Consider the following 27,253-nt stretch of genomic DNA (forward strand, 5'->3'; position numbering starts at 1 on the left):
AATTTTCCTTATCTAGATGAAAATCTCTTTGAAGATTTTCAAATCTCTATGTGTCAGAAATAGAATAGGGGCATCTTGTTGGCAGGAGGATGTGCAGTGAAATTTTATTGTTTTTGGCAATACACGGGACCTTTGGAGGTTTGTGGAGTGACCTGGAGTCCCCCGGACAGTTGTGGCAAACCATATGTTAGTCCTGAGCAGACTAATATTTGGCTCCCTTTAAAGCTTATATATATATTTGGACACCACACACACACACACACACACACACACACACACACACACACACACACACACACACACAACCAGCCTTTATTAAGAGGAGAATCTGAACTCTGCACTCTAGAGAGGTTAGAGATTGAAATAAATGGAAGTGGCTACACTCTGGGGTTTTTCTTTTGTACCCAAAAAGCTACTGGGGTCTAGAAGATGGTACCAACTGAGTTCCAGGAGATGGCACAGTGGTTAGGGCTCATGTTGACATGCACCCAAGCCAGCTAGAACTATGTCCCCTTACCCTGTAAGCATCTTCAGGTGCACTCCAAGGACCCCCGAATACCCCTCCAGTTGCCCAGGTATCCCAGAACCCCAGAATCTGAGAAACACCCCCTTACAAGGGAGGCTCAGATGAAATGAGCAGGGGCACCGCTCAAAACTGGGCATTGACTTAACAGTCACTGGGGGAATTACCAGTGACTGGGAGAGGGGGCACTGGAAGGAAACAAGTGGGAATGGAGCCATAGAAAAAACTGACATAGCCCTCATCTATGCCATGGGTACCTCTTGTTTATTTATTATTTACTTATTTAGGTTTGGGAGCCACACCCATTGGTGCTCAGGGCTTACTTCTGGCTCTGCGCTCCAGGGGTGCTCAATGAACCTGCTGTACTATCTCTCCAGCCCTGGGTACCACTCTTTAAATGTGTTCTGTGACTCAAGTAGGTCCAGCAGCACCGATCTTAGAGTCTCGTGATTCTTGAATTTGTTCTAGACCTATGACTGTAGGACCTCTGGGAATGCGGCAAGGATGCCCGCCAGGTTAAAGTGCATTGCAGGTGATTGCACTGCTCTGATCCATGCTCTTCGGCTGAGCTCTCTGTCCTGCTAGCTTCAGTGTGGAGCTCCAGCTCTCCCCAGTTAGTCAAACATTCAGACCTCCCTTCAGGCCGCTGGAGAAAGATGCAGCTTAGTTACCTCCCACTCATCAGTCTTTCTCCTGAGCATCCTTTCTGATAGAACTGAAATCCTTGGGGAGCAACTATAAATACTCCATCTGCTCAGATTTTTTTGCCAGACAGTGGAGTTTGCACCACCTTCCCACTACTGTGGACTGAAATAGCTTCTCTGGGTTTGCCTGACTGACTCCCACTGCTCCGAGCCACCTTTCCTGACAACCAGGGTGCCTTAAGACCGCTTGGCTTTTTTGTAGGGGATTCCATTGCCCTTGGATGCCCTTCAAGCAATTAAGATGAAGAATAACTTTTAATGCAGCAAAGACTCTTAGAGATAAATCCATCCCACTTTCTAATTAATTATATGGCAACAGTTATAAAAAGATTTTTAGAAAAGGAGGCAGGCAATAGCCAATTTATCGTATCCCCACTATGGGTCTGAAAGATGCAATATTAACACTTTAGAAATTTGTCATTAAGTTTTCATCATTTGCTTTTTAATCACATTATAATCATTTGTATACGCAAGAGAGCTAAAGTTTATAAAAACAATACTGTTTGCAAAGTCAGTCAGTTAATAGGGAGTGGATCCAGGATTAAATCTAGGTTCTAATAAAATATAATATTAACCATCGCTTATTAAGTAGTTACCATGTGTTGGGCTTAGTTCCAAAGTTTGTAGTTTTATTGGCTTATGTAAAATTCCCACAAAAGCCCTGTAGTCGGCAGTCATATTATGGCCTTTGACAGGAAAACCTCAGGCACAGATTAGAAACTTGCCTGAGGTGAACCACTTCGTTCAGAGGTGGAGGAATCTTGGACTCCCAAGTTTCTCCAGAATCAATTCTCCTAGAGACTTGAAACTAGGAAAGGGCTTATGGGTCCAGGTAAGAGATAAATGAGCCCGAGATAAGAATTGAGAGGAAAGAGACAGATTTAAGAGGCATTTTGGAAGATTACTGGCCTAGAGAGGAGGAAGGGGTGCAGATAATGCCCCACTTGTTTGTTTGCTTGGGGAAACTCAGCAGATGATGACACTATTAATTTAGACCTGGAATGGAGACGAACTTGCATTGCATTTGTATTCTGTTACGCAGCTGAGTTAACGGAAACATAAAACTCATGTGTCCTCATCTTCCACAGAGAAACAAATTGATTGATAAAGAAGAGCTTCACCGGAATGTGGAACATTGCCTGATTTCCTTGGCAAGGCCGAGCAGTACTAAAGAGATACGTCCGGTAATAGATACAATGCTAGGTCTGATTAATTCTGTATTTGAGAATTACTCTCTATCCACAATCTGGATTGACTGTCTGTGATGCTATGGAGAAGAATGATGCCCTGTCCATCTTTTTGTTTTGTTTTGTTTTTGGACACACCCAGCAATGCTTAGGGGTTACTCCTGGCTCTGAACTCAGAAATAGCTCCTGGTAGGCTCAAGGAACCATATGGGTTGCCAGAGATCAAACCTGAATAGAACTGGATTGGCCTCATGCTAGTCAAACACCCTACCCACTGTGTTATCTCTCAGGCCCCAGCCCTGTTCATTTTTTTAGGGAGCTTTATTATCAGGTCAGAGAGAAGGCAAAAAAAATAAGACATTTAAAAATAAAAAGGTTATTAAAAGTATTATAAAGATTAAGTTGATTCAAGAGCTGTGGTTTGTACTAGTTACGCCACATCCACGTGTGGGTCACCAATGGTACATAGCAGCAACAACATCTTAATGGTTAAGCATGGTGGCACAGGGGTCAGGTAAAATAGGTATTACAGAGTACAGGTCGGGCCAGAGAGATAGCATGGAGGTAAGGTATTTGCCTTGCATGCAGAAGGATGGAGGTTCGCATCCCGGCATCCCATATGATCTCCCTAGCCTGCCAGGAGCGATTTCTGAGCATAGAGCCAGGAGTAACCCCTGAGTGCTGCTGGGTGTGACCCCCCCCCAAAAAAAAAAAAACCCAAATGAACAAAACAAAACAAACAAACAAAAAAAAGCAAAAAAAAAAGAAACCACAAAGAGTACAGGTCATTTGATTTTTTTTATTCTATGGGTGATGGGAGGAATCAGTGAGCTTTGAGTGAGTCTAGCATGATCTGTTTTGCATTTTCATTGTTTCATTAGTGTGTCTTTCTATTGAGAAAAGATTGTGCTGAGAAGAACAGAAGCAGAGAAGTTTGTTAGAAGGGCCAGAGATGAAGAGCGATGGTGGCTTAAATAAGGTGCCAGGGAGGCAGAAGGAAGTAGGTAATAACTGAAATATACTAGGCAGGGGCTGGAGTGACAGCACGGTGGTGGGTGTTTGCCTTGCACGTGGCTGACCCGGGATGGACCTGGGTTTGATTCCAGAATCCCATATGGTCCCCTGAGCCCACTAGGAGCGATTTCTGAGCGCAGAGCCAGAAGTAGTCTCTGAGCACTGCTAGGTGTGCCCCCCCCCCAAAAGAAATGTACTAGGTAGAGCTGAGCAATGTATTTATGGAGAGAGAAAAGGAAAAAAAATTAAAGATGAACCATAGGTTTTTTAGCTTAAACAATCAGATAAATGGGTAAATGGCCAATTTCCCACTATCATGGCAGCTGCAGGAGGAGTAAGCTTTAAAATAGGTGATGGAAAACAAAGGGAGAAGATGATCAGACACACGGACGCGGAAGCTTATTCATAAGCATTCTACCAAGGCTTACCAGGCAGATTCTGAACTGGGAATTTAAAAGCCTGATTTGTTACAATATCACCACTCAGAGCAATAACTTCTTTGCACCTCATTTTTTCCCATCTCTAACATGGGGCTGATTAAATCTGTCTTTACTGCTTCAGAGGGATGCTGAGAAGATAAATGAGATAATATATATGAGCATTCTTTGAAGTCCTAGGAGCATAAGAACCGCATCAATCTAAGCTATCATTATTATGTACAGAGTGTGTTTATGCACTTTGCATGTCTTCTCAGTGTCACAGGGGCCATAGTATATCATTCTTATATATATTTTTCCCAACTCCCTTCCTTTTTTGTTGATGTTGCCTTTTAGATGACCTAGGGTAGAAGACAGGCTTGGTTGTGGTGATTTCAGATTTTGTTGTAGTGCTCCCCGGGAGTTGCCCGCTTCAGTTGCTCTGCTGATACACTCAGGGTTTGGGTGCCCAGGGGACAGATGCCAGGACAGTGCTCATGCAAACAGAGGCACCAGGATAGAAAGAACACTTGGTCTTCTACTTGCAATGCAATAGCATTAGTCAGTGAATTGTCTATCTGCCTTGGTGTGGCTTTTCTTTTGTAGAGCAAAAGACTTCCTGAGGGGCTTCAGAACTTCAATGGGCAATGCTCAGGTGACCTGTGAAAGCTGGGATAGAACCATTGTCAGCTACATGGAAGGCCTGTGCCTTAAACCCTCTATTACCACCCTGGCTACTTCATTCCTTTCATGTTAATTTCCCAGAAACTCTTAAGATGGATACACCTGTCCTTTTTCCAATAGCTTTTTTTCTCTGGACAGAATTAATTAATTTTGTTCCATTTTGGATCATATCTAGGTTCTTAGGAGGCCTCTTCCTGGCTCTGTGCTCAGAAGTGATTCCTGGTGCCGGGGATTCGAATCAGGGCTTTATGGTTCTAGGCAAGCACCTAGAATTTCTCTCTAGTTTATTCTCAGACTTGTTTAAGATCTTGGAAAGAAAGGATTTCTTTTTTCCAGCATGTCTGTCTAATAGTCTGCTTCCTTTATTTTTTGCTTGCTTTTTTTTGGGGGGGAGGGGGTGCAGGGGCACATCCAGCAGCACTCAGCGGTTATTCCTGGCTCTGTGCTCAGAAATCACTTGTGGCATGCTCAGGGGGCCATATGAGTTGCTGGGGATCGAACCTGAATTGGCCGCTCGCAAGGCAAAGGCCCTATCTGCTGAGCTATTGCTCCAGCCCTTACTAGTCTGCTTTCTTAGAGATGGGCACTTGCAGATACTTTACTTTAATAATGATGTCCAGATTTCAACAAACCAACATCTTGTCTTATGGAATCCACAATGAGCCACATCTCCAAGACCATCACTACTGTCTTGATGAGAGTTTCAAGCCTGGCTAATAGAGCTTTGGCCTTGCGTACTGTTCCTTCTACAAACAACAAAACTGGGCTGAGAACATGGCTCAGAAGTAGAACACATGGGCTGCATGTGTGAGGCTCTGAGATGGAGCCTTTGAGGCTCCCCAAAACCAAAAAACTGAAATGAAAGAAAGCAAAACAAAGATTGCCTAGCTCCCCAGAATCATTCCACGGCCAACAAGGCTTTCTCTTGGGAGGAGACAGAGCTCACTTGGGTTTTCACTGAGCTGAATGAAAACAACAACAACAACAACAAGAACAACAACAAAACAAAACAAAAAAACGGGTGCTGGGGAAGAAGCCCTGAGGTGGAGTCTTGGCTTACCATTATTTATTGTACCACCCAGAGATGAAGGGAACCTATTTGAGCTTCATTTTTAATAACTATAAATTGCCTATGAGAATATTTATGCTTCTCACTGTCATCTCCCAGTCAGCCTCACATTTCTCTGCACAGCTCCAGACATTTATGAGCAAAGTGGGCACGCTCAGCGTGCCTGGTTTGTCGGATTCAGAAATCCTCCATTCTGTACCTTCTTTCTCTTGCCTTCTCGGCTCAAACGCTTGTGTGTTGATTCTTTTCAAATGGAGGGGGAAGTGGGTTATTATTTCTGGTATTTCATGCAGTACGACTCTGCATATTAATCTGTTTAGAACCCAGCTAAAGGAGGGCTGACAAATGGGGGAGCAATGAAGACTGACTTCATGCCTGTGAGGGTTTCTTTAGCACAAAACCAGACAGTGATCCTCCTCATTCTGAGCCACTGTGGAATTTTCTTAGGTGAGGTTTCCTTGTCTCCCTCCAATGGTTTTAGCTGTGACCCTGTGAGGAAAGAAGTAACTAATATAAATTCCCCTTCCAACATCAACTAGGGGGTGGACTAAACCTGTAACCCGTCTTGTTGCTTCCTTCCTGCACACATTTAAGGGAGAGGGAGTTGAGGTGAGTAGTGGCGGCCACCTGCCAATAAAATCATGATGTTTTGGAGACCAAATAAATAGCCTCAAGTTATCACTTATTTTCTCCTCTGCAACCTGAGTCCCTGATAAACCAACCTTCAAACCCAGGGACAGTTTTCCCTCCACCCTCCAATGCAGACTTTACAGGTGTGCGCCCGCGGCAAGAGAAACAAAGATTAGAGCGAGGGGGCCCGGCTGCCTCCCCGGCGCCGATAAAAGAGGCGCCGGGGCCAGCGGGGGTGGTAGTGGTGAAATAGGGGGGTGCCAGTTTCTCCAGGTCATACTCTGAAAACCCCCCCCCCCCCAGTTTCTATCCAGTTTCCCCAGTTTCTATTCTACTCCGTTTAGAGATCAAGGGTCTAGGGATGTGCGTCCTGGGAGGGGGGCAGGCAGGAATCAGGGTGCTGCAGAATGGGGGTGCCGAGCCTGGAGGAACCGGGTTTGGGGGTGCGTGCTGCTTGCACGTGTCCAGCTCGGATCTTCTCGGGGAGTCTCAAGAACCCTTTGGTTCTCAGTCTCTCTCTCTCCTTGCAGCCCAGCCCAGCTTAGGGGGAGCAACGCGTTCCCGCCCTTTCCAGGGACCCCAGGAGGGAGGAGCCGGTCCTGGGCCGCCGCGCCCCGCCGCGCCCCGCCGAGGCCAAGGATCGGGGCGCCCGCCCTGCCGCTCCCCCACGCTACGTCGGCCCTGCCCCAGGGGCAGGCGTCTGGGCCCCGCCGGCGCCGTCCCGATCGCGGCCCCCCCTAAGTCCGCACACCCCCTCGGGGCCGCCCCAGCCCGCCCAGGCCGCCGCCCGCCCGCCGGCCCGCCCGAGCGCTGCACCCCGCGGCTGCTGGCGGGGGGCGCTGTCGCCCGGCCTCCGCGGCTTCCTCCGCCCTCCTGGGCCGGGCTAGTGGGAGGCGGCGGCTGCGGGGCGAGCGAGGGAGAGAGAGAGCGACGGAGCGCGCGCGGGGGGCAGCAGAGACGCGTCTCCGGCGGCCGCGCCGCGTCACACTCTCCCGGGCCGCATCTGCATCGGCCGCTGCTGCTGCTTGCTGCCGCTGCCGCTGCCGCTGCCGCTGCTGCTGCTGCTGCGGGGGGACCGGGAACAAAGAGGAGGAAGCCGGGGCGCCAGGTAGGACGCGGGCTTCCTCCCCATGCCCGTCCATGCGGGCACCCCCCAGCAGCGCCCCGGGGATCTGGAGCCCTCTGTCCCCGCGGGGACCTGCCGGAGCAGAGCCCGCCACGGCCTCGCTCGCTGCTTCTTGGCTGCAGGCAGGGAAGCTCTTGGGCACCCCCGATTCTCCACGGCTTCCCTCTCCATGCACCCCTAAGTCTCTCCGGGGACTCCAGCTTCAGCGCCGCGGGCGTTAGACTGTCTTTCTCCGGGGCACACTTCGTGGGGCGCCCCCACACCCCTGGCCCCGAATTGGCGGATTGGGGTGCCCCCCAATTCTCCACGGTGTCCCCCTCCATGCACCCCTAAGTCTCTCCGGGGACTCCAGCTTCAGCGCTGCAGGCGTTAGGTTAGACTATCTTTCTTCGGGGCACACTTTGTGCCCCCCCCCCGAATTGGCGAATTGGGGGTGTGCTGGCGAGGAGGGCCATCGATGACTTGAAAGTCCTTGCAAACTTCCAGCGGGCGTGTGTGTTGGGGGGACCCGGTGCCCGGCTTGACCCGATCCGACCTGATCCGGGACGCTCTCTGTTGTCCGGGGATCCCCATTCCCATCCCGATACCCCCCCTGCTCTGACCCCAAGACCTCCTGGGGTCCCCCCCAGGGGTCGGTGGCACCTCCTGTGGCAGGAACCCCAGAGTACCTGTGCTTGGTATGACCGCGTGCGAGAGGGGCGCCCCCCCACACGCCCCGACTCTGTCAAGAACAGCTGTTAATGCTTCCATGCAAACCTTTGAACCCCCTTTTCTCCTAGGCAACCGCATTCACATTAATTTGGGGAGCGGGCGGGGTGGGGGAGAGTGGCGCAGTCCCCTCTGGCTTAAATGCCTTTTTTTTTTTTTTCTTTCTTCCCCTTCTTCTTTTTTCCCTGAATGGCCCCATTTTCGCATTATGCTCCCAGATTTCAATCCAGCATTCCTTTGTCAAATTCTTTCGGTGATAATTTTGCCAGATTTTTCTGAATGGGATTAAGGACAGGCCGTTCAGAAATCCGTTTCAGAGTTTGCCAAGCGTGGCCCTGCCGGGTGCTTTTTATGTTTCAGCCGCTTTCAAGCACATCTTTAGCGGGGGTCTTTTTAGAATTGTCAACCTTCAGCGCATTTTCAGTTGAGCAAGATGAAACAGTGCTATTTTTAAGACCAGGGAAGGAACATATGTATTTAATATTGGGATCATTTACCACAAGCGATCATATGAAGCTGGATTCCTTCAGCCCTGGAATGGCTTCAAAAACTGGAAACGTAGTTGGATTTCGGAATCATTTCAGGTAGAGGAAACTTTCAATTGCTTCTGTGTAGCCTCTCATCTGAGTTGAGGAGTTGCTTATTAAGGCAGCTAATATCACCCCGTGAGCTTGATTGCATTATGCCCTTTATTGCATTTCATAAATCCTGTTTATTGCAGGAATCCTGAACAGTACGTGGTACTTATTTCTACACAGTGTACTCGCAGATATCTTTAGGGGTGATTTCCAATTGTTTAAAAAAAGCTTATTTTGTTTTCAGTTGTTGTCTTTGGGAGCTGAGGAATTCCATTGCAAAACCAAGCTCTGCTATTCAGAGAGACCACCTTTGGGGTAATTTTTGGTTCTTGAATCTTTTCCCCTCAGAAAACAGCATTAATTTTGCCCTATTTTTTTTTTAATAAAAATTTTAAATTCTTCCTCTTCCTTGACTCCAGAGCAAAGTCTGAAATGGATGTTACATGAATCACTTTAAGGGATGCACATGACGACAAACATTTCTCAAGTCAGCTAGAGAAAGATGGACGAGTCGGCCTTGTTGGATCTTCTGGAGTGCCCAGTGTGTCTGGAGCGGCTGGATGCTTCTGCAAAGGTCTTGCCTTGCCAGCACACGTTTTGCAAACGCTGCTTATTGGGGATTGTCGGTTCCCGAAATGAACTGAGATGTCCTGAGTGCAGGACTTTGGTGGGCTCTGGCGTGGAGGAGCTTCCAAGTAACATCCTGCTGGTCAGACTCCTGGATGGCATCAAGCAGAGGCCTTGGAAACCTGGCCCAGGTGGGGGCGCTGGGACCAATTGCACAAATGCATTAAGGGTGCAGAGCAGCACGGTAGCTAATTGCAGCTCCAAAGATCTGCAGATCTCCCACGGTGGACATCAGCCTCGGGTGCAAGCCTGGAGCCCCCCGGTGCGGGTAAGTAGCATGAAAGAGCAGTGGGCCAGATGTGGGGAGAACCATATTGACCCTTTGTTCTGAGCTTGATTTTTCACAATCAGCTTATTGCTCAAGACGCTAGGCTTCCTGGAACAGATAGGAAGTGATGCCATGTCTCTGTATATGTTATACATGTAGGTAGGTATGTATATATTCACACAAATATATATATAGTTTTTGCTTTTTGGAATGAGATTGGTTATAAGTAGTACATTCTTTTCCTTTTTTTTCTAAAAATCTCTCCAATCTAGTACCTTTTGAGATTCATTTTGGGAAATAGGCAGCAATTATTCAATCAAATCTAATAATACATAGCTTTTTTGGGGAAATGTGTGCTCACTTTAAAATGAAAATTGTATATGGTTTTACCTTTTTGATGGAGTCAGAAGAGCCATAATTCTCTCATGTGTCCATCCATATATGTATATGTATAATAAATATGTATGTCATTACATCTTAAGTAGGAAATCAAGCTCTGCTTTTTGTGTTGCTTGGAACCATTCTAATTGGTTTTCTGAATGCACAGCACAGAGTTTACTGGTTGGAGGGATTCTTAACAAATCATGGCCACAGGTAGCAGAGTTCTGTTGCTGTGGCAACGCAGTGTCATTTAGTAGTCCGCTAGGAGAGTGCAGATAGAGAATTGAGCTTTATGATGGTTTTACAAGGAGTGAGATGAAATGTTTCCATGAAAATGAATTCTTTTTTTTTTTTTTTTGGGCCACACCCGGTGATGCTCAGGGGTTACTCTTGGCTATGCGCTCAGAAGTCGCTCCTGGCTTGGGGGACCATATGGGACGCCGGGGGATCGAACCGCGGTCCATCCAAGGCTAGCGCAGGCAAGGCAGGCACCTTGCCTCTAGCGCCACCGCCCGGCTCCGAAAATGAATTCTTGAGTTTTGTGTTTGAGCTGAACTAATTGGGGGTGGGGTGTGGGGCATGTCTAGTGGTGCTCTGGGGCTATTCCTGGTGGTGCCAAGTTTCCAACTGGGCCATCATGCTAGACAAATGCCTTGCACTATATTCTTTCTCCATAACTTGAGTTGGGGCAGTTGTTGCAACTTAAATCCTTAGAAGTCAGGGTATTCTGGGTTAATGTAAATTTTGTGTGTGGGTGATGGCACCTTAGTAAAACTTGATGTATTTTTTTTTTTTGTAAAAAAACAGTTTGGGACTCAAATAAGAGGTTTGATTTGCATAGAACTGACCCTGCTTCCATCCCCAGAATCCCATATGGTTCCTTGAGCCCTGCCAGATGTGATCCCTGCACTCAGAACTAGAAGTAACATCACTGGGTTTGGCCCCAGAAACCAAAATCAACCAACCAAATAAAATCACAGAATAGTTGTTGAGGACATCAGATAATGAATACAATTCCATTGTTTTTGGAAGAAATAATTTTGATAGTTGGTCATTTTGGTGACATCTGCTTTTAAAGATCTTTTTCTCTAAGTAAGAATTATTTTTCTCCAAATATTTGATAAACATTCAGTATTGATGTCTTCCACTTCCTGTAGGCACCGCCATTGGATTAGCATTGGGTAGCGTAAATTCACAGGTGAATGAATATCAGACAGTACCAATGGAGTAACTGATAATCTGATGACTATCCCCTTGCTTTTTTTTCAAGTTATCTTTTACAAAATATGCAATGTATTATTATCACTAGGTGTGGGTTTTTTTTTTTTTTTTTTTTTTTGGCCATACCCGGCAGTGCTCAAAGGTTACTCTTGGCTCTGTGCTCAGAAATAATCACTGGCAGGCTCTGGAGACCATGTGGGAGCCTAGGGTCAAACCTGGGTCAGCCGTGTGCAAGGCAAATGCTGTGCTATTGCTCTGGCCCCCATCACTAGGTGTGTAAAAGAATCTAAGTTACTAGAAAAGTTTTATTACTAATTTATCATATTTTTTGATCGATATTAAAATTTAAATGTTTTTAAAATGTCTGAGTCTGGTTGGATAGATAGTACATGGGCAAAGGTACTTACCTTGTATTCTACCAACTTGGTTTGCTTCCTGGCACCGCATAATCCACAAAGCACTGCCAGGGGTCGTCCTGAGCACATAGCCAGATGTAGCCCTTGACTATCACTGGGTGGGATCCCAAAGTAAAGCGAAACCAAAATAAATGTAAGGTATGAGGACTTTGTGTTTATAAGTTTGCTTTCTGGACTTAAAACCCACATGTGAAATTACTATGCTTTTAGTACTTTGCTTAGATTTCCTTTATTTAATGGAACTTTTTTTTTTTTGTTCATTTGTTTTGTTTTGTTTTTGAGCCACATCCAGTAGTACTTAGGGGTTACACCTAGCTCTGCACTCAGAAATTGCTCCTGCAAGGCTAGGGGGACCATATGCGTTGCCGGAAATTGAACCTGGGTCTGTCCTGGGTCGACTGCGTGCAAGGCAAACACCCTACTGCTGTGTTATCACTCTGGTCCCACTATCCAGGTTCTTGAGATATTTTAACCTCAGAGCCAGTGATCAAGTTCATCATTTCAGAGATATCTGCTCCAAGTTTGCTTAGCTGAATGAAGAGGTAGATTTGCTTTAGAGTGATTTTGCTTCCTTGTTAATTAAAGAAGACATAGTGGTATAAATGAATGTATTTTAAGTTGTTGACACATTAGCTTATTTGTTGTGAGTCATATAGCTAATGATTGGTTACTGATAAAAGGGAATTTAAGGGGCCAGAGTGGTGGCACAACCAGTAGGGCATTTGCCTTGCACATGCTAACCTAGGATGGACTGTGGTTTGATTCCCCGGCATCCTATATGGTCCCCCAAGGCAGGAGTGATTTCTGAGTGCACAGTCAGGAGTAACTTCTGAGCCTCACCAGGTGTAGCCCAAAAACAAAAACAAAAACAAAAGTAATTTAGGAAGAGGACTCAAGCATTTTAACTAACATATTCTCTGGGGTTGAACTTTTCTAATATTGGAACTTGCCTGTATGCAATCTTGGAATGTGTATTTAAACTGCTAAATTTCCCAAACTGAGCTTTGCATATATATATATACACACATACATACATAATTTTGTGATTTTGATCAAGCTACTATTACTTTTCTGGGTTGATGAATGTTCCCAATTTAGTGAACAATTTTTATAGTCTTTTTAGAGTGAGATCAATTTCTTGCCTTAAAGTCCAGGTGAATTTCTTAAGCCTTGAAACTCTGATATGGACAAAAGTGTCTGTAACAGAGGGGGGAGGCATAAAGCACATAGGGCCAGAAGGTAGTTATTCAGTGGTCTGAATTGATGCAGACAAATCCTCACAAAAAGAGCAGTGTTTTTCCTAAGCTAAATAATTTCTAATTTGCAGTGTCTAGTGCCTTTAAGCTTTTGCTACAATATAATAATAATCTTTCAAGAATTCGGAACAATCAGGGCTGAACATATAGCCCAAACATCTGAAAATTAAATACATCTCAGAAAAGACTCCCTTTAAAAAAAAAAGTCAGAAATCTGGCAAGTCTAGCCATCTGGAGGATGTAATGTTCTCCTTTGGACACTTCCCTGAGCTGAGTGACCGTAATAAATCCCAAACGTGCATCCTCCTCCCTTAGATGTTCTGACACCACCAAGTGGTGCGTGAGCCCGTTTCCACATGTTCTGCAGAGCTGAAAGTGATAACATGTGGAATGTTGCTTCGGTTGCTTTCGTTATGTTCTCTGTTCCATTAGCTTGTGGCCATGTGGCTTCCATGCATTCAGCTGAGGAATACTGAGCATTATCAACAGATACGAGCATTTCCAATGTGTGACACACATCTTGTTCCCAGAATTTTCGTTTCCTGTCCAATATGAGAAACAAAATGAAAATCATGTTGGGTTGGAATCACAGTGGAAATCCATCAGTTCTTTACCTCCAGAAAATAATTTCTTGGGCTTAGTCAAAGTCAAGCCTTGAGATTTTAATTTTATACACACACACACACACACACACACACACACACATCCTCTCTGTATAAATGCACACACACCTCTCTCTAACATATGCTTAAGTAATTCCCATAGAATTATGAGTGAGTACAGTAGTAGTTGGATGTTTCCATTACTTTAAGACGAAGATCTGTGCCAGTCACTCTTCTGCCTCTTTCCTTCCCTTCACTGCTGTGTTGGCCTGAGGTCACACATATGACTGGTCATTTTTCTTGCATATTTAGTTGTGCTTGGCTGAGGGTTATGCATTTGGTTGTGCCACAGTGCTCGCTCAGGGTTTTACTCCTTTAATTGTGGTGCTTGTACACTAGCTGGGGTTGCACCCCTTCTTTAGTTATATGTGTGCCCATTCTGGTTGCAGTGCCCTTGGAGGGTGCTCTTCTGAACTTGCTTGCATGGTCTTCGGCTATGTTTGTAAGGGGGTGGTGTACCCACCCCTTTGGTTGCAGCGCTTGTGCACACCTGGTGTGCCTGGAAATCTTTTGCAGTGCTTGGCATTGTGGTTGATGCTCAGCAGTGCCATTGGGATGATGCTTAGCACATGTGGCAGTGCTGGGAGCTGAACTTGCAGCTTTTACACTTGTAAGACACATTGCTCAATGTCACACACGGGGCTCCCCATGTGTGATTCTTGTCAGACATTATTGCTCAGTAATTTCCCACTGCTTGTGCTTCAGAGCCAGTTTTTAATCAGCCAAAATTGATTATACATCAAGTTCAGGTTTCCTTTTCTTTTTCTGACATATATTGGGCACTTACCAGGTACCTGGCATTGTCCTGGTTCTGTATAGGCAGTGATGGGCAACCCCAGAGCACAGAATTTGCTTCTGAACCTAAGGGTCCATGGTCTGTCATGGGGAGGAGAGACAGTGATTCCATACGCACTATACAGGTATGAGATTGAGCATGTTATGTTGTATGGAAACTGGGGAGAGGCTAAAGGACTCCAGTGTGTTGTGCGTGGATCTGTTTGTGGTGGACGATAAGCATGACTAGGCTTCTGATAGGACGCATGCTCCAGATGAGGCCTCAAGTCCAGTGATACAGAAGACACGGAGAGCAGGTCACATGGGCTCAGGCCAGCTGTGATCCGAACCAACATAAGCAGTGTGGCTAGCATGTATGTTACAGAGGCAGATTACTGGGGCTCAGACAATCAGCAAAACTCATAGTATACGTGGGTTTGGAATGTGTGTGTAGCAGATTGAGACAAAGGAAATTCTAGAGGTGGAAGCACACGCGTGAAACTCTTTTTGGGGGAGCCACGTCTGACATTTCTCAGGGTTTATTCCTGCCTCTGGGCTCAGGGATCACTCCTGATGAAGTTCGGAGGCATCCTGGGGCTTGAACACAGGTTGACCATTTGTTGTTGAGTCAACAAACTGACCTATTCTATCGATCTGGCCCCAGAAGTGTCTTTTCTCCATAGCTGCGTTCACACCTTCTTCTCTCTCTTCCCTGGTGCCATTATTGACTGAATTCTGTCCTCTCGAGTCCATAAGTTTAATTCCTGTTTTCCTAATCCACAGTTTGACTGGTGTCCCAGTACAAAGAAAAGGTTAAGCATGAGATTTACCCATGTTCTATCCCAGGCACCAATTAATGTCCCCACAGAGCACAGAACCAGGAATAAGTAACCTCTGAGTATCACATAATGTGGGCTAAGAAACAGAGCAAAATTTAAAAAAGAGCAAATTTAAGACTAGGAAGGCTAAAAAAAAAAATAACAGGTGCTAGATTGATAGTACAGTGTTTGCTTTACATATGATATACTCAGTTTCAATCTCCGACATTTCTGATGATTCCCTGAGCCTGCCAGGAGGAATCCCTGAGCTCAGTGCTAGAAGTAAACCCTGAACACTGCCAGGTGTGGCCCTTAAACTAAAAAAATTAAAATAAATAATAAAAAGACCCAGAAGGACACAAAGCAAGGGTTGCTGGAGAAGACATCCGTCTTCAAACCAAGAGGACGGGAAACAAGTCGTGCTGATACCCTGATCTTGAACTTCTATCTGCAGAGTGAAGGAAACTCTTGTGTAAAAGCTGCTGGTTTGAGATCCTGTCTTACCCAGCAAACTCCTATCTCCCCATGCTGGGCTGGAGGTTAGAAGCCTGTTTGCAGAGACTTTCTGCTTTTGCACTAGTGTGTGAGTGGAGTCTGGAGAAGTTGCTGTCTTAGACAGTGTCAGGGACCTGAAGAGGTTCACCAGAAAGCCCAGAGGGGCACCGCCAGGCAGGGTAGAGGAGGCAGTTGCAGTTGGCTGGTTTCAGGTAGGTTTGGGGAGCCAGGCCTAGAGCATGCTTGGGTCCTGAGCATGGATGCATCTCTCACCAGTGCCCAAACCTGCTGCCATCTATACCCTGGATGGTGCTGTCCCATCCGCATGTCCTATGGGAAAAGGCTTTCTCTGTGCTGGAGATGAAATACAGGAAGGAAGCAAAAGAGAAGCCCATAGGTAAGACTATGCAGGTGTGATGAACCCAGGGCAGTGTCTGAACAGCCTGTGCAGAGAGGATGGAGTAATGATGGGGTGACCTGAGGTGGCAAGCATGTGCTTTGCTGTGGGAGGGAGGGGTACTGATGCTGACTGACCAACACTGGCCTCCCCCATGGGTACGGGCATCTGTTAGTCTTTCCTGGACCCATGCAAGACTTTTCCCATGGCATTTTTCTGGGGTAGACTTGATGTCTGCAGAGGACTGTGGTGGGTGGAAGAGTCGAGCTGGTCAGGCCCTTCATTCTCATCTCTGTCTGTGGTTCTCGTCAGCCTTATCCCAGGTCTTTGGTTTCTGAGTCAGTCCCAATAGGGGGGCCTCCAGACTGAGGCTTGGCAATGGGGTGAATACAGTGTTGTCTGTGGGGGACACTAATGGCTGATTTTAGGAAAGGAGCACATAGTGGCTCTTGTATTTAATATAAGCCTCCCCAGTGCTGGATGACACAGGGTGACAGTACTGTGTGTCATTGGAGCCACATTTACAGGCATGGGGGGGGGGGGGAGAAAGGGATACATAGTATTGGGGATCAAATTCAGGATTGTGTGCAAAGAAGGCTTATACTCTGTCCCTTTGAGCTTTCTGGACAGCCTCTCAAGAATTTGTTTGATTTTATTTTGGGGCCACATTTAATGGTTCCTAGGGCTTACTCCTGGCTCTGTGCTCAGGGAGTGCTAAGGGATCACTCAAAAAGTTTTCAAAGGACCTTATAGGGTGCCAGGGCAAGCTCCTTTCCCCCATCCAGCCTCCATCCAGCCTTTTGCCTCCCACATTCGAAGAGCACTTGGTTGCCCTTTGAATGACCATGTTTCCTTATTTCCCACTTGTGCCCATTTGTCTGCTGTTTCTACTCCAGCCAGGAGCTCAGTCTGTATGAACATATCATTCATTGCCTTAACATGTTTACGCAAGCAGGAGACAATACTTAGGAAGCCTTTATATTTCTGGCCAGAAGGGAAAGAACTTTGTGATTCATTGTGTAGCAAGATTCTTCACCTGGATATGCAATAGTATACTAACAGAGTCTACAATTTTTTCCCCTCCACTCATCTGAAGGCAGAAGGTTTCTTTTGGGGCCCGGAGAGATAGCACAGCAGTGTTTGCCTTGCAAGCAGCCAATCCAGAACCTAAGGTGGTTGGTTCGAATCCCGGTGTTCCATATGGTCCCCCGTGCCTGCCAGGAGCTATTTCTGAGCAGACAGCTAGGAGTAACCCCTGAGCACCGCCGGGTGTGGCCCAAAAAACCAAAAAAAAAAAAAAAAAATAGAAAGTTTGTTTTGGTAGGTCAGGTTTTTTTCTGTCTTGCTTTTTTGTTTGTTTTTGGGTTACATCCAAAGGCACTTGGGTATTACTCCTGGCTCTGCAATCAGAAATCACTCCTGGCAGGCTTGGGGGTCCATATGGGATTCTGGGGATCAAACCTGGGTAGGCCACGTGCAAAGCAAATGTCCTACAGCCCCTGGTAAGTTATTTAAGATCTGGGAATGCTGTATCCATTAATGAATCTGGAGTCATTTTGGAGTATCCCAGACCCTAAAATTTGCCCACCAAGTCATACCCAATAGGAATGTGGTTCTTTGTAGGTGTGGGGAAAACCTGTACATAGAATAACACAGAGTACTTGCACCTGAAATAGAAATAAAGCAACTGGGAGTAGTGAGGTCAGAGGTCAGACAAAGCTTCATTTTCATAGCAACATTGTGCCCTGAGGTGCTTGCAGAGACTCCCTGCAGAGCTCCTTCATCTGGCTCAGCACTCTCTACTCTTTGCTGAAATTTTCAGATGTTTCTGCGGATAGTAATCTTAAAAAGAAACTCCGAATTCACAGCAACCTTTTGTGGCCCCCTTAATCCTTGCTTCTAGCAGCACCTGTTAATTTCTGGATGGGAGGAGGTGGTAGTAGCTTCTGGGGAGGTAACATGGGGAAGTGTTTAACAGCATTCATTTGTTTGTTTGTTTTGGGACATACCAGAATTTGTTCAGCGCTTATTCCTGACTCTGCTCTGAGCATTACTCCTGTTAGTGTAGGGGACCACCTGGAGTGTTGGGGATCGAACTTGGGTCTGCTGCAGCAAGGCAAAAGCCCTGTTGTAGTTTTGCTCTGCTCCTCACATGCAGCCATTTTATTTTTTTATTTTATTTAAAAAAAATTATTGAGTTCTGATTTTAGGGTCAAACCCAGTGGTGCTCAGGGCTTAACTCCTGGCTCCATGCTCTGTGCTGGAGATTGAACCTGAGTAGTCTTCATGCAAGGCAAGTGCCCTACACACTGTTTTCTATCTCTCTGGCTCTAGCACAGTCGTTTTAAAGAGAGATGTGCTTGTAGGCTCTTTTGCAGTAGTTAGGAAAAGAATGGAAGTATCATTGCCAATCAGCATCAAGAATTTAGTTGTAGGGCTGGAACGATAGCACAGTGGCAGGGCATTTGCCTTGCACACGGCCAACACAGGACGGACACCAGTTCGATTCCCGGCATTCCATATGGTCCCCTGAGCCTGCCAGGAGCGACTTCTGAGTGCAGAGTCAGGAATAACTTCTGAGTGCTGCTGGGTGTGGCCCCCCAAAATACCCCCCCAAAAGTCGAGTAGTAGATAGTTTGTTAGTAGTAGTAGTTTGCATTGTGAAACACGGAAAAAGTGCAAATGAACTTTTTAACATGATCTTTAATTTTCTATTAAGCTCAAGCAGAAAACTTTTCATTTCTTGCTGTTTTCATTGATGATACGTTTTCATTCATCATCCCTTCTGTTATTTCCCTGGGGCTTACTTTTTGTTTTTCATTTGTTTTAAGATGATTCTTTAAAAAATCTGAATTATTTTTGGACTGGTTTCCTTGAAATCACTGTTAGAAAATCCCATCATTTTATTTATTTATTTCAGTGTTAGCATCTGTTGCTCTTTGTCACAATAGCCAAGCTATGGAACCAACCTAAAGATCTACCAGGAAATGGCTTGATCAAGAAACTGTGCTATATCTAGTCATGGAATCCTACTCTGCCATTAAAATATTAAAATATTAACTGATGCCTTTTGATGCCAAATGGGTAGAACTTGACATGATTATGTTAAACAAAATCAGGAAGGGATTCAATGAATGAATTTTTTCTTTTCTCAAATGTGGAGTATAAATAGGCAAAACTGAAGCAAACCAACACCTATCCCCAGTGACATCACCAGTGGTGAGCATTAGAGTGTAGGCAAAATAATTTTTACATTACATTATATATAGTCCAGAAATGCAAGGATTGTCCTGCTAGCCCAAAGAAATACCTTTTTTTTTTCTTTTTTTGGTTTTTTGGGCCACACCCGGCGGTGCTCAGGGGTTACTCCTGGCTATCTGCTCAGAAATAGCTCCTGGCAGGCACGGGGGACCATATGGGACACCAGGATTCGAACCAACCACCTTCGGTCCTGGATCGGCTGCTTGCAAGGCAAACGCCACTGTGCTATCTCTCTGGGCCAGAAATAACTTTTTAAAATGCTTTTTTGGGTAGGAAACAAAAGATCCTTTTGAAACACTGTCTCTTCACTGTTGGTAATTTTAGCCATCAGTGACCAAGAGTCAATAGTCATTATTATTATTATTATTATTATTATTATTATTATTATTATTAACTTTTGGATACACCGATAGTACTCAGGGGTTACTCCTGACTCTGCTCAGGAATAACTCGTTTGGGCTCAGAGGTTCATATGGGATGCCAGGGATTGAACATGGGTCAGCTGCATGTAGGGCAAGTGCCCTTCCTCCTGTGCTATTGCTACAGCCCCTGAATTGTCATTATTTTAGAATGTGGTGAGTAATTCTCAGTAGTGAAGAATTACGCACACACAAAATGCAGCTAAAATGTATGATGGGGCAATATCTGCATGCCTAGGTATCCTCCTCCCCCTGTAAGATGGTAACAACAGAACTAGATTGATGTAGGATACACTTAGCTCTGCTGTGTGCAGAGAGGTTCTGGAAGTGTTTGTGCACCAGTGTTTTAAAACTGGACATGGGAACCAGAGTTAAAAATGTGCCATCAAGGATGCTGCCTTGGTGGGTGTGAGGGAAACTTTGTACTCTGGTGTAGGAGCATGAATGTTCTTCTGGGGAGACCCCACCAGTGTCTGTCTTCTCTCTTTGATTCAGGCCAGATCCCTGGACTGGAGGGCTTCCTATCCAGGATTTGTGTTGGACCCAGACAATGTGGATGGCCACTGTGCTCACATGTGTTCCTTGCCATTCAGTCTTCTGTTATCTATTATGCCATTGATTCCAGGTTTTATCATGACAGTATTAACATGACAGACACCTTACTCCACCTTTCCCCCAAATCTCCCAGCAGGCCACTGTGGCTCTTATCCAATCTCGTCTAAGCTCACTGCTTGCTGCCTAATCCAACCAGTCTGAGAAACTGGGAGTTTGTGGGTGGCTATTCTCAGGGCCAACTATACACCATGTCTAAATTCTCACTGTTATATTCCTAGAAAATCTTTCTAGTTCCAGTAAGCCTAGTTCCTGTGTAAAAAGTGTATGGAGAGAGTGATTTCGGGGGAATGTTATACATGTACATGTGCCTATAACTTGCAAGAAGAAATAGCCTGTATCTTGCTACTTTACTGTAAGTGAAGTTAGTCAGATGGAGAATATATGGCTGTCAAGCTGCAAATACTGTGCTAACAAAATAAAAATCAGATGTGTTGTTAAAGAAAAAAAAAGCCAATAAAAAACTGGTGATAGAATTAGTGTTGGAAAATTATATGCCTGAAACTCAATGATGAATAACTTTGTGAATCATGGTACATCAATAAAACATTAAAAAACTTACTTAAACACGCAAAAATAATGTGGACATTAGGTTTTTCTTTTCCTGTTGCCCAAACCCAGTAATGCTCAGTGGTTACTCCTGGCTTTGCACACAGGACACTGCTGGTGGTGTTCAGGGATTAAACCTTGTCACCTGTGGGTAAGGCAGATACCTTATCTGCTGTACTATTGCTCTGCCCCTAGACATTTGTTAGAAGAAAACTGAATTTCTAGAAGAAAAAAAATCAATCCAGACAGCTATATAACTGCTTAGTTTTAAAAGACATTTCTTTAAAATACTAACCAGAGAGGGATTAAACATCAATACATGCATAAAATTAAATTTCACATCCCAACAATTCATTTCTCATTCTATTCAGAGTGACATTTGGTTTCCGAGTCTCTGCTTTTCCAGTAGTTAAACCAGTCTTCCCCCCCCCCCACTCCCTAAACCTGTCTTTAATGGACACTCTGGTAGCTCCCATATCTCAGATGCATTTTTTTTTTCTTTGCTCCACCATTGAGCATGACTGAAGAGCTCAAGCCTCCAGGTCCACACACACTGTTACTGCTTTGTTGGGCCTGGTTACTGCCCTTCAGTGATGGGCTTTTTATGGTGCAGAATGCTGCATATTGCAGTCAGCATCTTCAGGTTTTGGTTCTCAACACCCTTTTATAAAGCAAGTTGTAGGCTGTCAGAAGCTGCCTCTTTACTTTGTGGCGAGAGTGAAGCTGAAACTCCAGCGATGACTGCTGTCACGGACAGCTGCAAATGTTTTACATGTAGCAAAGCCCAGAAAGCCCCATTCATAGTGGCTGTCCCTGTCACAGGGAAGACATGTCTGACGGTTGGGAGCAGAAATTCACCCGTGGGAGGGAAAGAAGGCCAGTGATGATTGCTAACTCTGACTTCTGATACTCTATCAGTGGTTTCTTTTCCTTGAGCCACCCTCTTTCATACCATAAAGACTTGGGTGAGATCACAGTTCCTTCGTGGCTCTGATGTTTTTTGAGATAATTATCCTCTCAAGGGGCAACTTTGATACAGAACATTGGGAGCGGACTGACAGTGGTGTCTGGAGAGCATCTTGGTGGCAAGTGATGAAATGAATGGATCTCAGTGGTCAGCCTCAAATGGTCTCTTTAGATGTCAGGCTTCTGTCCAACTATTTTAAAATCTGGAGGTATAGAAGTGGAGCCTTGGGAAAGGAAGGTCAGGATAGCTTAGCTAGGGCGCCTCCTCTAGCTAGGATCCCGCTCTGAGCAAGGCCGATTTGGTTGATGGGCTTCCTCTACCCAAAAGGATCTACTTGATAAGTGCTTTACCTACTGTATCATCGCTCCAGCCCCAGAAGGATCTACTTGAACATTATCTTCATGAAAAGTTGTCTCACTGCCCCCAGCTCCAACAATTAGATAGGGGAAATGCTTGGCTGTCACCATTTTGCTTTGATCGTTGTAACTACTGAGAGTCTTCATGAACAGAATGTTTAGGCTGTGATGGAGGGAGACAGTAATTGAGTTGCTTTGGGTCAGACAAGCCTGGGGGAGGGTCATAAATGAGATGATCGTGTAATTTCTCCTCTATACTGGGCCACATTAGGGCATGAAAAGGGAGGCTGTTGTTCATGCCGCAGAATCAACAGGAGTAAACTGGGACTGTCTAGGGCACGCAGGGCCATATGGTCATCCTAGCCGAGGGCACTGTGTGTGCGCCTCGGATATAGAAGAAGGTTTCATCAAGTGTGGGGATGAGGCCAAAGAATACAGAAGCTCTTTCAACAAATATCAGGGGAAATGCAGGGGAATTGATTTCTTCCTCTGAATGCTCCTTTCTGTTCACTGTGAGTTGTTTTTTTTTTTTTTTCCCTAGACAAAAAATGTGATGTAGTAGAGAAATTAGGGGATTTAGCTATGGGCAGACCTTCCTTTATTCCTTGTATGCTGTGTGGCTCCGTGATAAATTTATCCCTTAGCATTTTTCTTTTGTAAAGGGGAGAGCCAGAGAGATAGGATTAAGGTGCTTGCCTTGCACTCAGCTGGCCCTAGTTTGGGCCCCTGCACTTTTTGTGGTTTCCTGAGTACCACTTGGGAGTGACCCCTGGGCACAGAGTTTTAGGTGTAGCCCCTGTGTACTGCCTGGTATGGCCCAGACATTCCCCCCCTTGCTCCCTAAAGTCATGGAGATCTGCCTTTTAGGGTTGTAATTGCTGCATTGGGGTAAGTTTTCTCAGGACCTAGGAGATACTAACAAATGCTAGTACCTCTTGTCTTTCTCCAGCAATTAAGCCTTTTAGTATCTATAGAGTTAAGCTATAAAATAACTTTGGGATGTGCTTTATGGAAATTTAATTAATCAACATTTTTCTTAACATTTTTCTTAGGGCATTTTGTTTTCAGCTGCCAACCTAAACCTTAGGGGCACAGATTGTGTATGAGTTAGTAATGACAGGAGATGCTGAATAGTGTGGTTTAGTCCTGGCTCTTTCACTAACTGCAGGGTGACACTGGTTCTCTGTGGCCTTATCTGTAGGGAAGTGATGGGAGTACCATTATTTTTTGCACTTTATCCTAGTATGTGGTCAGTAATTTGTAATATATTAAACCATCTGTAGCTGTTTATATTAGATACGCTCCCTTTATCCCTTCTTTTCTCTGCCTGCCTTCTTTTCTCTGTTCCATTCTCCTTCTTGCCTTTTTTCTTCCCTTCTTCCTTTCTTTCTTCTTGATGATATGGAGGAAAAGAATTGGTTAGATAATTAAAATACTTTAGGGCAATAATAGCTTAAGTAGTTTAAAGTTTATGTTTTTTTTTTTTTTTTTTTAGTTTGTTTTATGGCATAGTACTAACAAAACTTGATCCCTGGGCCAGAGTGATTGCGAAGTGGGTAGAGCATTTGCTTTGCACGCGTCCGACCTGAGTTCAATCCCCAGCATTCTATATGGTCCCCAGAGCTTGCCAGGAGTGATTCCTGAGTATCTCCTGGGATGCCCCCCCAAACCAAAACCAAACAAACAAATGAAACACTTGATCCTTAATACTACTATATTGTAAGGGAAACTGTGTACTTTTATACTGTTATACAATTTGTTGTTGTTTTTGGACTACACAGGTCAGTGCTTAGGGTTTTCTCCTGGCTCTGTGCTTAGGAATCACTCCTGGCAGTTCTTGGGAGATCATATGTGGTGCTAGGGATCAAACCTGGGTAGACCATGTTCAAGGCAAGTGCCTGATCAGCTGTGCTATTTCTCTGGCTCCATTAAAAATAAAATGTATTAAGAAAGGTTATTAGAACCTGAACTGGGGTCTTTAAATACAGAATACAGGGTCTTTGGATACAGAATGTGTGTTTGTACAATGTTTATTCTATATGACTGATTTTTCTGTTATTTTTTTTTTAATTTGGGGGGGCTTTTGGCCACACCCTGTGGTGCTCAGGGGTTACCCCTGATATTGTTGGGGGATCATATGGGATGCCCAGAATCGAACCTAGATTGGCTATGTGCAAGGCAAATACCCTACCTGTTGTACTAGTGCTCCTACTGATATTTCTTTATATCTCCTCTTGAGCCTTTCTTTCCATTGCATCAAATTTTTGTTCTTTAATCCATATTTCAGGCAGACTTTATATATTTGGTTTTGAACCATAACCACTGTACTCAGGGTTTACTACTTTTTCTGTACTCAACGGTCACTTCTAGTCACTCCTAGCTCAGGAAATCATCTTTTATGCCAGTGATTGAACCAGGATCAGACTTTCAGGGCAGGTGACTTATTTGCTGTATTAGCTTTCCAGTTACCCATGACTTATTTTATATTTTCTGTCTGGATCAACTAATTGTACTATTTTTTATTTTATTTATTTATTTATTTATTTATTTATTTATTTATTTATTTATTGTTTTTGGATCATACCCTCAGCATTCAGGTGTTATCTTGGCTCTACGCTCAGAGATCTCTTCTGGCAGGCTCGGGGGACCATATGGGATGCTGGGATTCCAACCACCGTCCTTCTGCATGCAAGGCAAATGCTACCTCCATTATCTCCATGCTATCTCTTTGGCCCTAATTGTACTATTTTTATGAGACTGGAACAATCTCTGGCTGAGTGTGTTTTTTGGTGGGGGTTACACTCAGTGATGCTGAGGGGTTGGATTGTTGTGTGCAAGGTAAGTGCTGTCTATCTCTCTAGCCCCTGGAGTTTGTATTTTTTGTTTTGGTTTTCTTGGACCACAACCAGCTGTACTCAAGGTTGACTCCTAGGACCAATTCTGGGACTGGATTGAGCCCAGATCAGCTGCATGCAAGACAAGTGCCTTCACCAATTGTGTTATAGCTCTGGTCTCCTGACTGATTTTGTCTAATCTGATTTTCTCAAGAATTTTGAAATGTAGCTACAGTGAAAAGCCTTGTAAAGCTTCACGTTTCAGTGGGTTGATATGTTTGTTTTTAATGGCAGTTCTGTTTATAGTAGAGTGTTCACTGCCTGATTTTGCTAAGATAGGACAGGACACAGAATGAGGAGCTTATGAAGATAGTCATATACTGTATTTTTTTGTTGTTATTGCTCTTTTTTTTGGGCCACACCCTGTGACGCTCAGGGGTTACTCCTGGCCATATGCTTAGAAATCACTCCTGGCTTAGGGGACCAAGTGGGACTCCGGGGATTGAACCAAGGTCCTTCCTAGATCAGCTATGTGCAAGGAAAACACCCTTCTACTGTGCTATCACTCTGGCTCTATATATTGTATATGTATATATGTATATATTTTGGTTTTTGAGCCACACCTGGTGATGCATAAGGGTTTCTCTTGGCTATGCACTCAGAAATTGCTCCTGGCTTGGGGGATCATATGGGATGCCTGGGGATCAAACTGCAGTCCATTTTAGGTTAGCACATGCAAAGCAAATGCCCTACTGCTTGCACCACTGCTCTGGCCCTATATACTGTATTTTTAAAAGTCCTGGAAAGGGCATTTCACAAGCTTGTTGGTAACATCTTCCTGGGCCCTGTAATCTTCCTTGCCAAAATGTTCTTTTCTCTTTCTATTAAACACAAATCCCTGTCCTTGCAGTTTGGCCCGTCCTTAGAGAGAAAAACATCCTCCCCTGCACACTGTCCTTCAGAACCCTGTCACCTCCTCTTGCCATATTTATCGGCTTCCATAACTGTGTCCTCTTAGGATCCATTTCCACATAGTTAATTACTTCTGATGCTCTTCTTTGGATGTTGTCCAATTCCACTCAGCATGCTTGGGTTTGGGTCCAGAAAAGCTCTCAATGTGGTAATGTTGTTCCAAATAGTGCCAGGGGACCCCAGCTCACTGCTTGTCTCTCTCTGTTTCCTCCTCACCTCCCTTTGAAAATACCACATTAGGGCCAGAGAGATAGTACAGCAGGTTGGGCCTTTGTCTTGCGCATGACTGACCTGGCTACAATCCCCAGCATCCCATATGGTCCCCTGAGTCTGCTAGGAATGATTCATGAGTTCGGAGTAAGCTCTAGCATGGCTGGATGTGGCCTGAAAAGAAAAAGAAAAAAAAAACAACTCTTCCTTACCCCCTCCAATAATAACTAATAAACCTGGACTTCTGCTTGAGAGATAGGGTAGGTGGTAACCGTAGCTGACCTGGGTTTGATCTCTCAGTCCTGAAAATGGACCCTTGAGTCCTACCAGGAGTGATCCCTGAGAGCAGAGCTGAGAATAAGAGCTGTGCACCTTCCGGTGTAGCCCCCCCAAAAGACAAATAAACAACACCCCAAACCCCTCAAAAAACAACAGAAATAGAACTCAACCAATTTAACTGGGCCACAGGAGGTCTTGCATGCAGCTGCCTAGGCGGATGCAGTTTCTACCCTGGTTGGAATCCCCACACTGTCTTTGGTCCCTGAAGCACAGCAAGTGGGCACTCCTGAGCAGAGCTAGGAATGGCCCTTGAGAACTACCGGGTATGGATAACCCCCCTCCCAATATATAAATAAGAAGGTTTAAAAATAAGGAAATAATAAAAAATTTTCACCATCTTTCCATCCCTCTTTTCCCACAGCCCTACATGTCCCCACTTTTCCTTCTAAATCTGGTGTTTCCCCTTTTCTTTCTTGGTTAATTCCCCCTTGGTTAATTTTTACCACCTTCCTAATTTAACTGCTTCCTGTTATTCCTGCAATTCTTATGTCAGTGGCAGCAGTTAGTAGCTCTCTTCAAGACTAATGCCAAGTGTGATTAAATATATAACTACCTCAGTGTCATTTTTAATTGATTTGTATGGAGGAAACTTGGGTTTATCATCTTGGGTTTCAGGTGCACAACATTAACTTAGCATCTGCCTAAGTCACTCTTCTGTTCACCTCACTTCACCTCCTCTTCCTCATTTACTCCCCTCCTGTTAAGTACCGTTCCTTATAAATCACAAATAGATATTAGTAAATATATGTGTGTTTACATAAAATTTACATGTATATACAA

The 27,253-nt window shown here is 44.8% G+C and overlaps 1 protein-coding gene across 1 annotated transcript in view; it reads left to right on the top strand.

The window, feature by feature from the left end:
- The first annotated feature begins 7,303 nt into the window (after positions 1-7,303).
- Positions 7,304-27,253, top strand: part of SH3RF1 (SH3 domain containing ring finger 1) — a 189,987-nt gene continuing 170,037 nt past the window's right edge. The window contains exons 1-2 of the mRNA XM_049771292.1: positions 7,304-7,335; positions 9,059-9,534. Of these exons, the coding sequence (XP_049627249.1) occupies positions 9,142-9,534 (393 nt within the window). The 5' untranslated portion in view covers positions 7,304-7,335; positions 9,059-9,141. The remainder of the gene's footprint in view (positions 7,336-9,058; positions 9,535-27,253) is intronic.

Source organism: Suncus etruscus, chromosome 4 (genome assembly GCF_024139225.1).
Source record: "Suncus etruscus isolate mSunEtr1 chromosome 4, mSunEtr1.pri.cur, whole genome shotgun sequence".
Lineage (NCBI taxonomy): Eukaryota > Metazoa > Chordata > Mammalia > Eulipotyphla > Soricidae > Suncus > Suncus etruscus.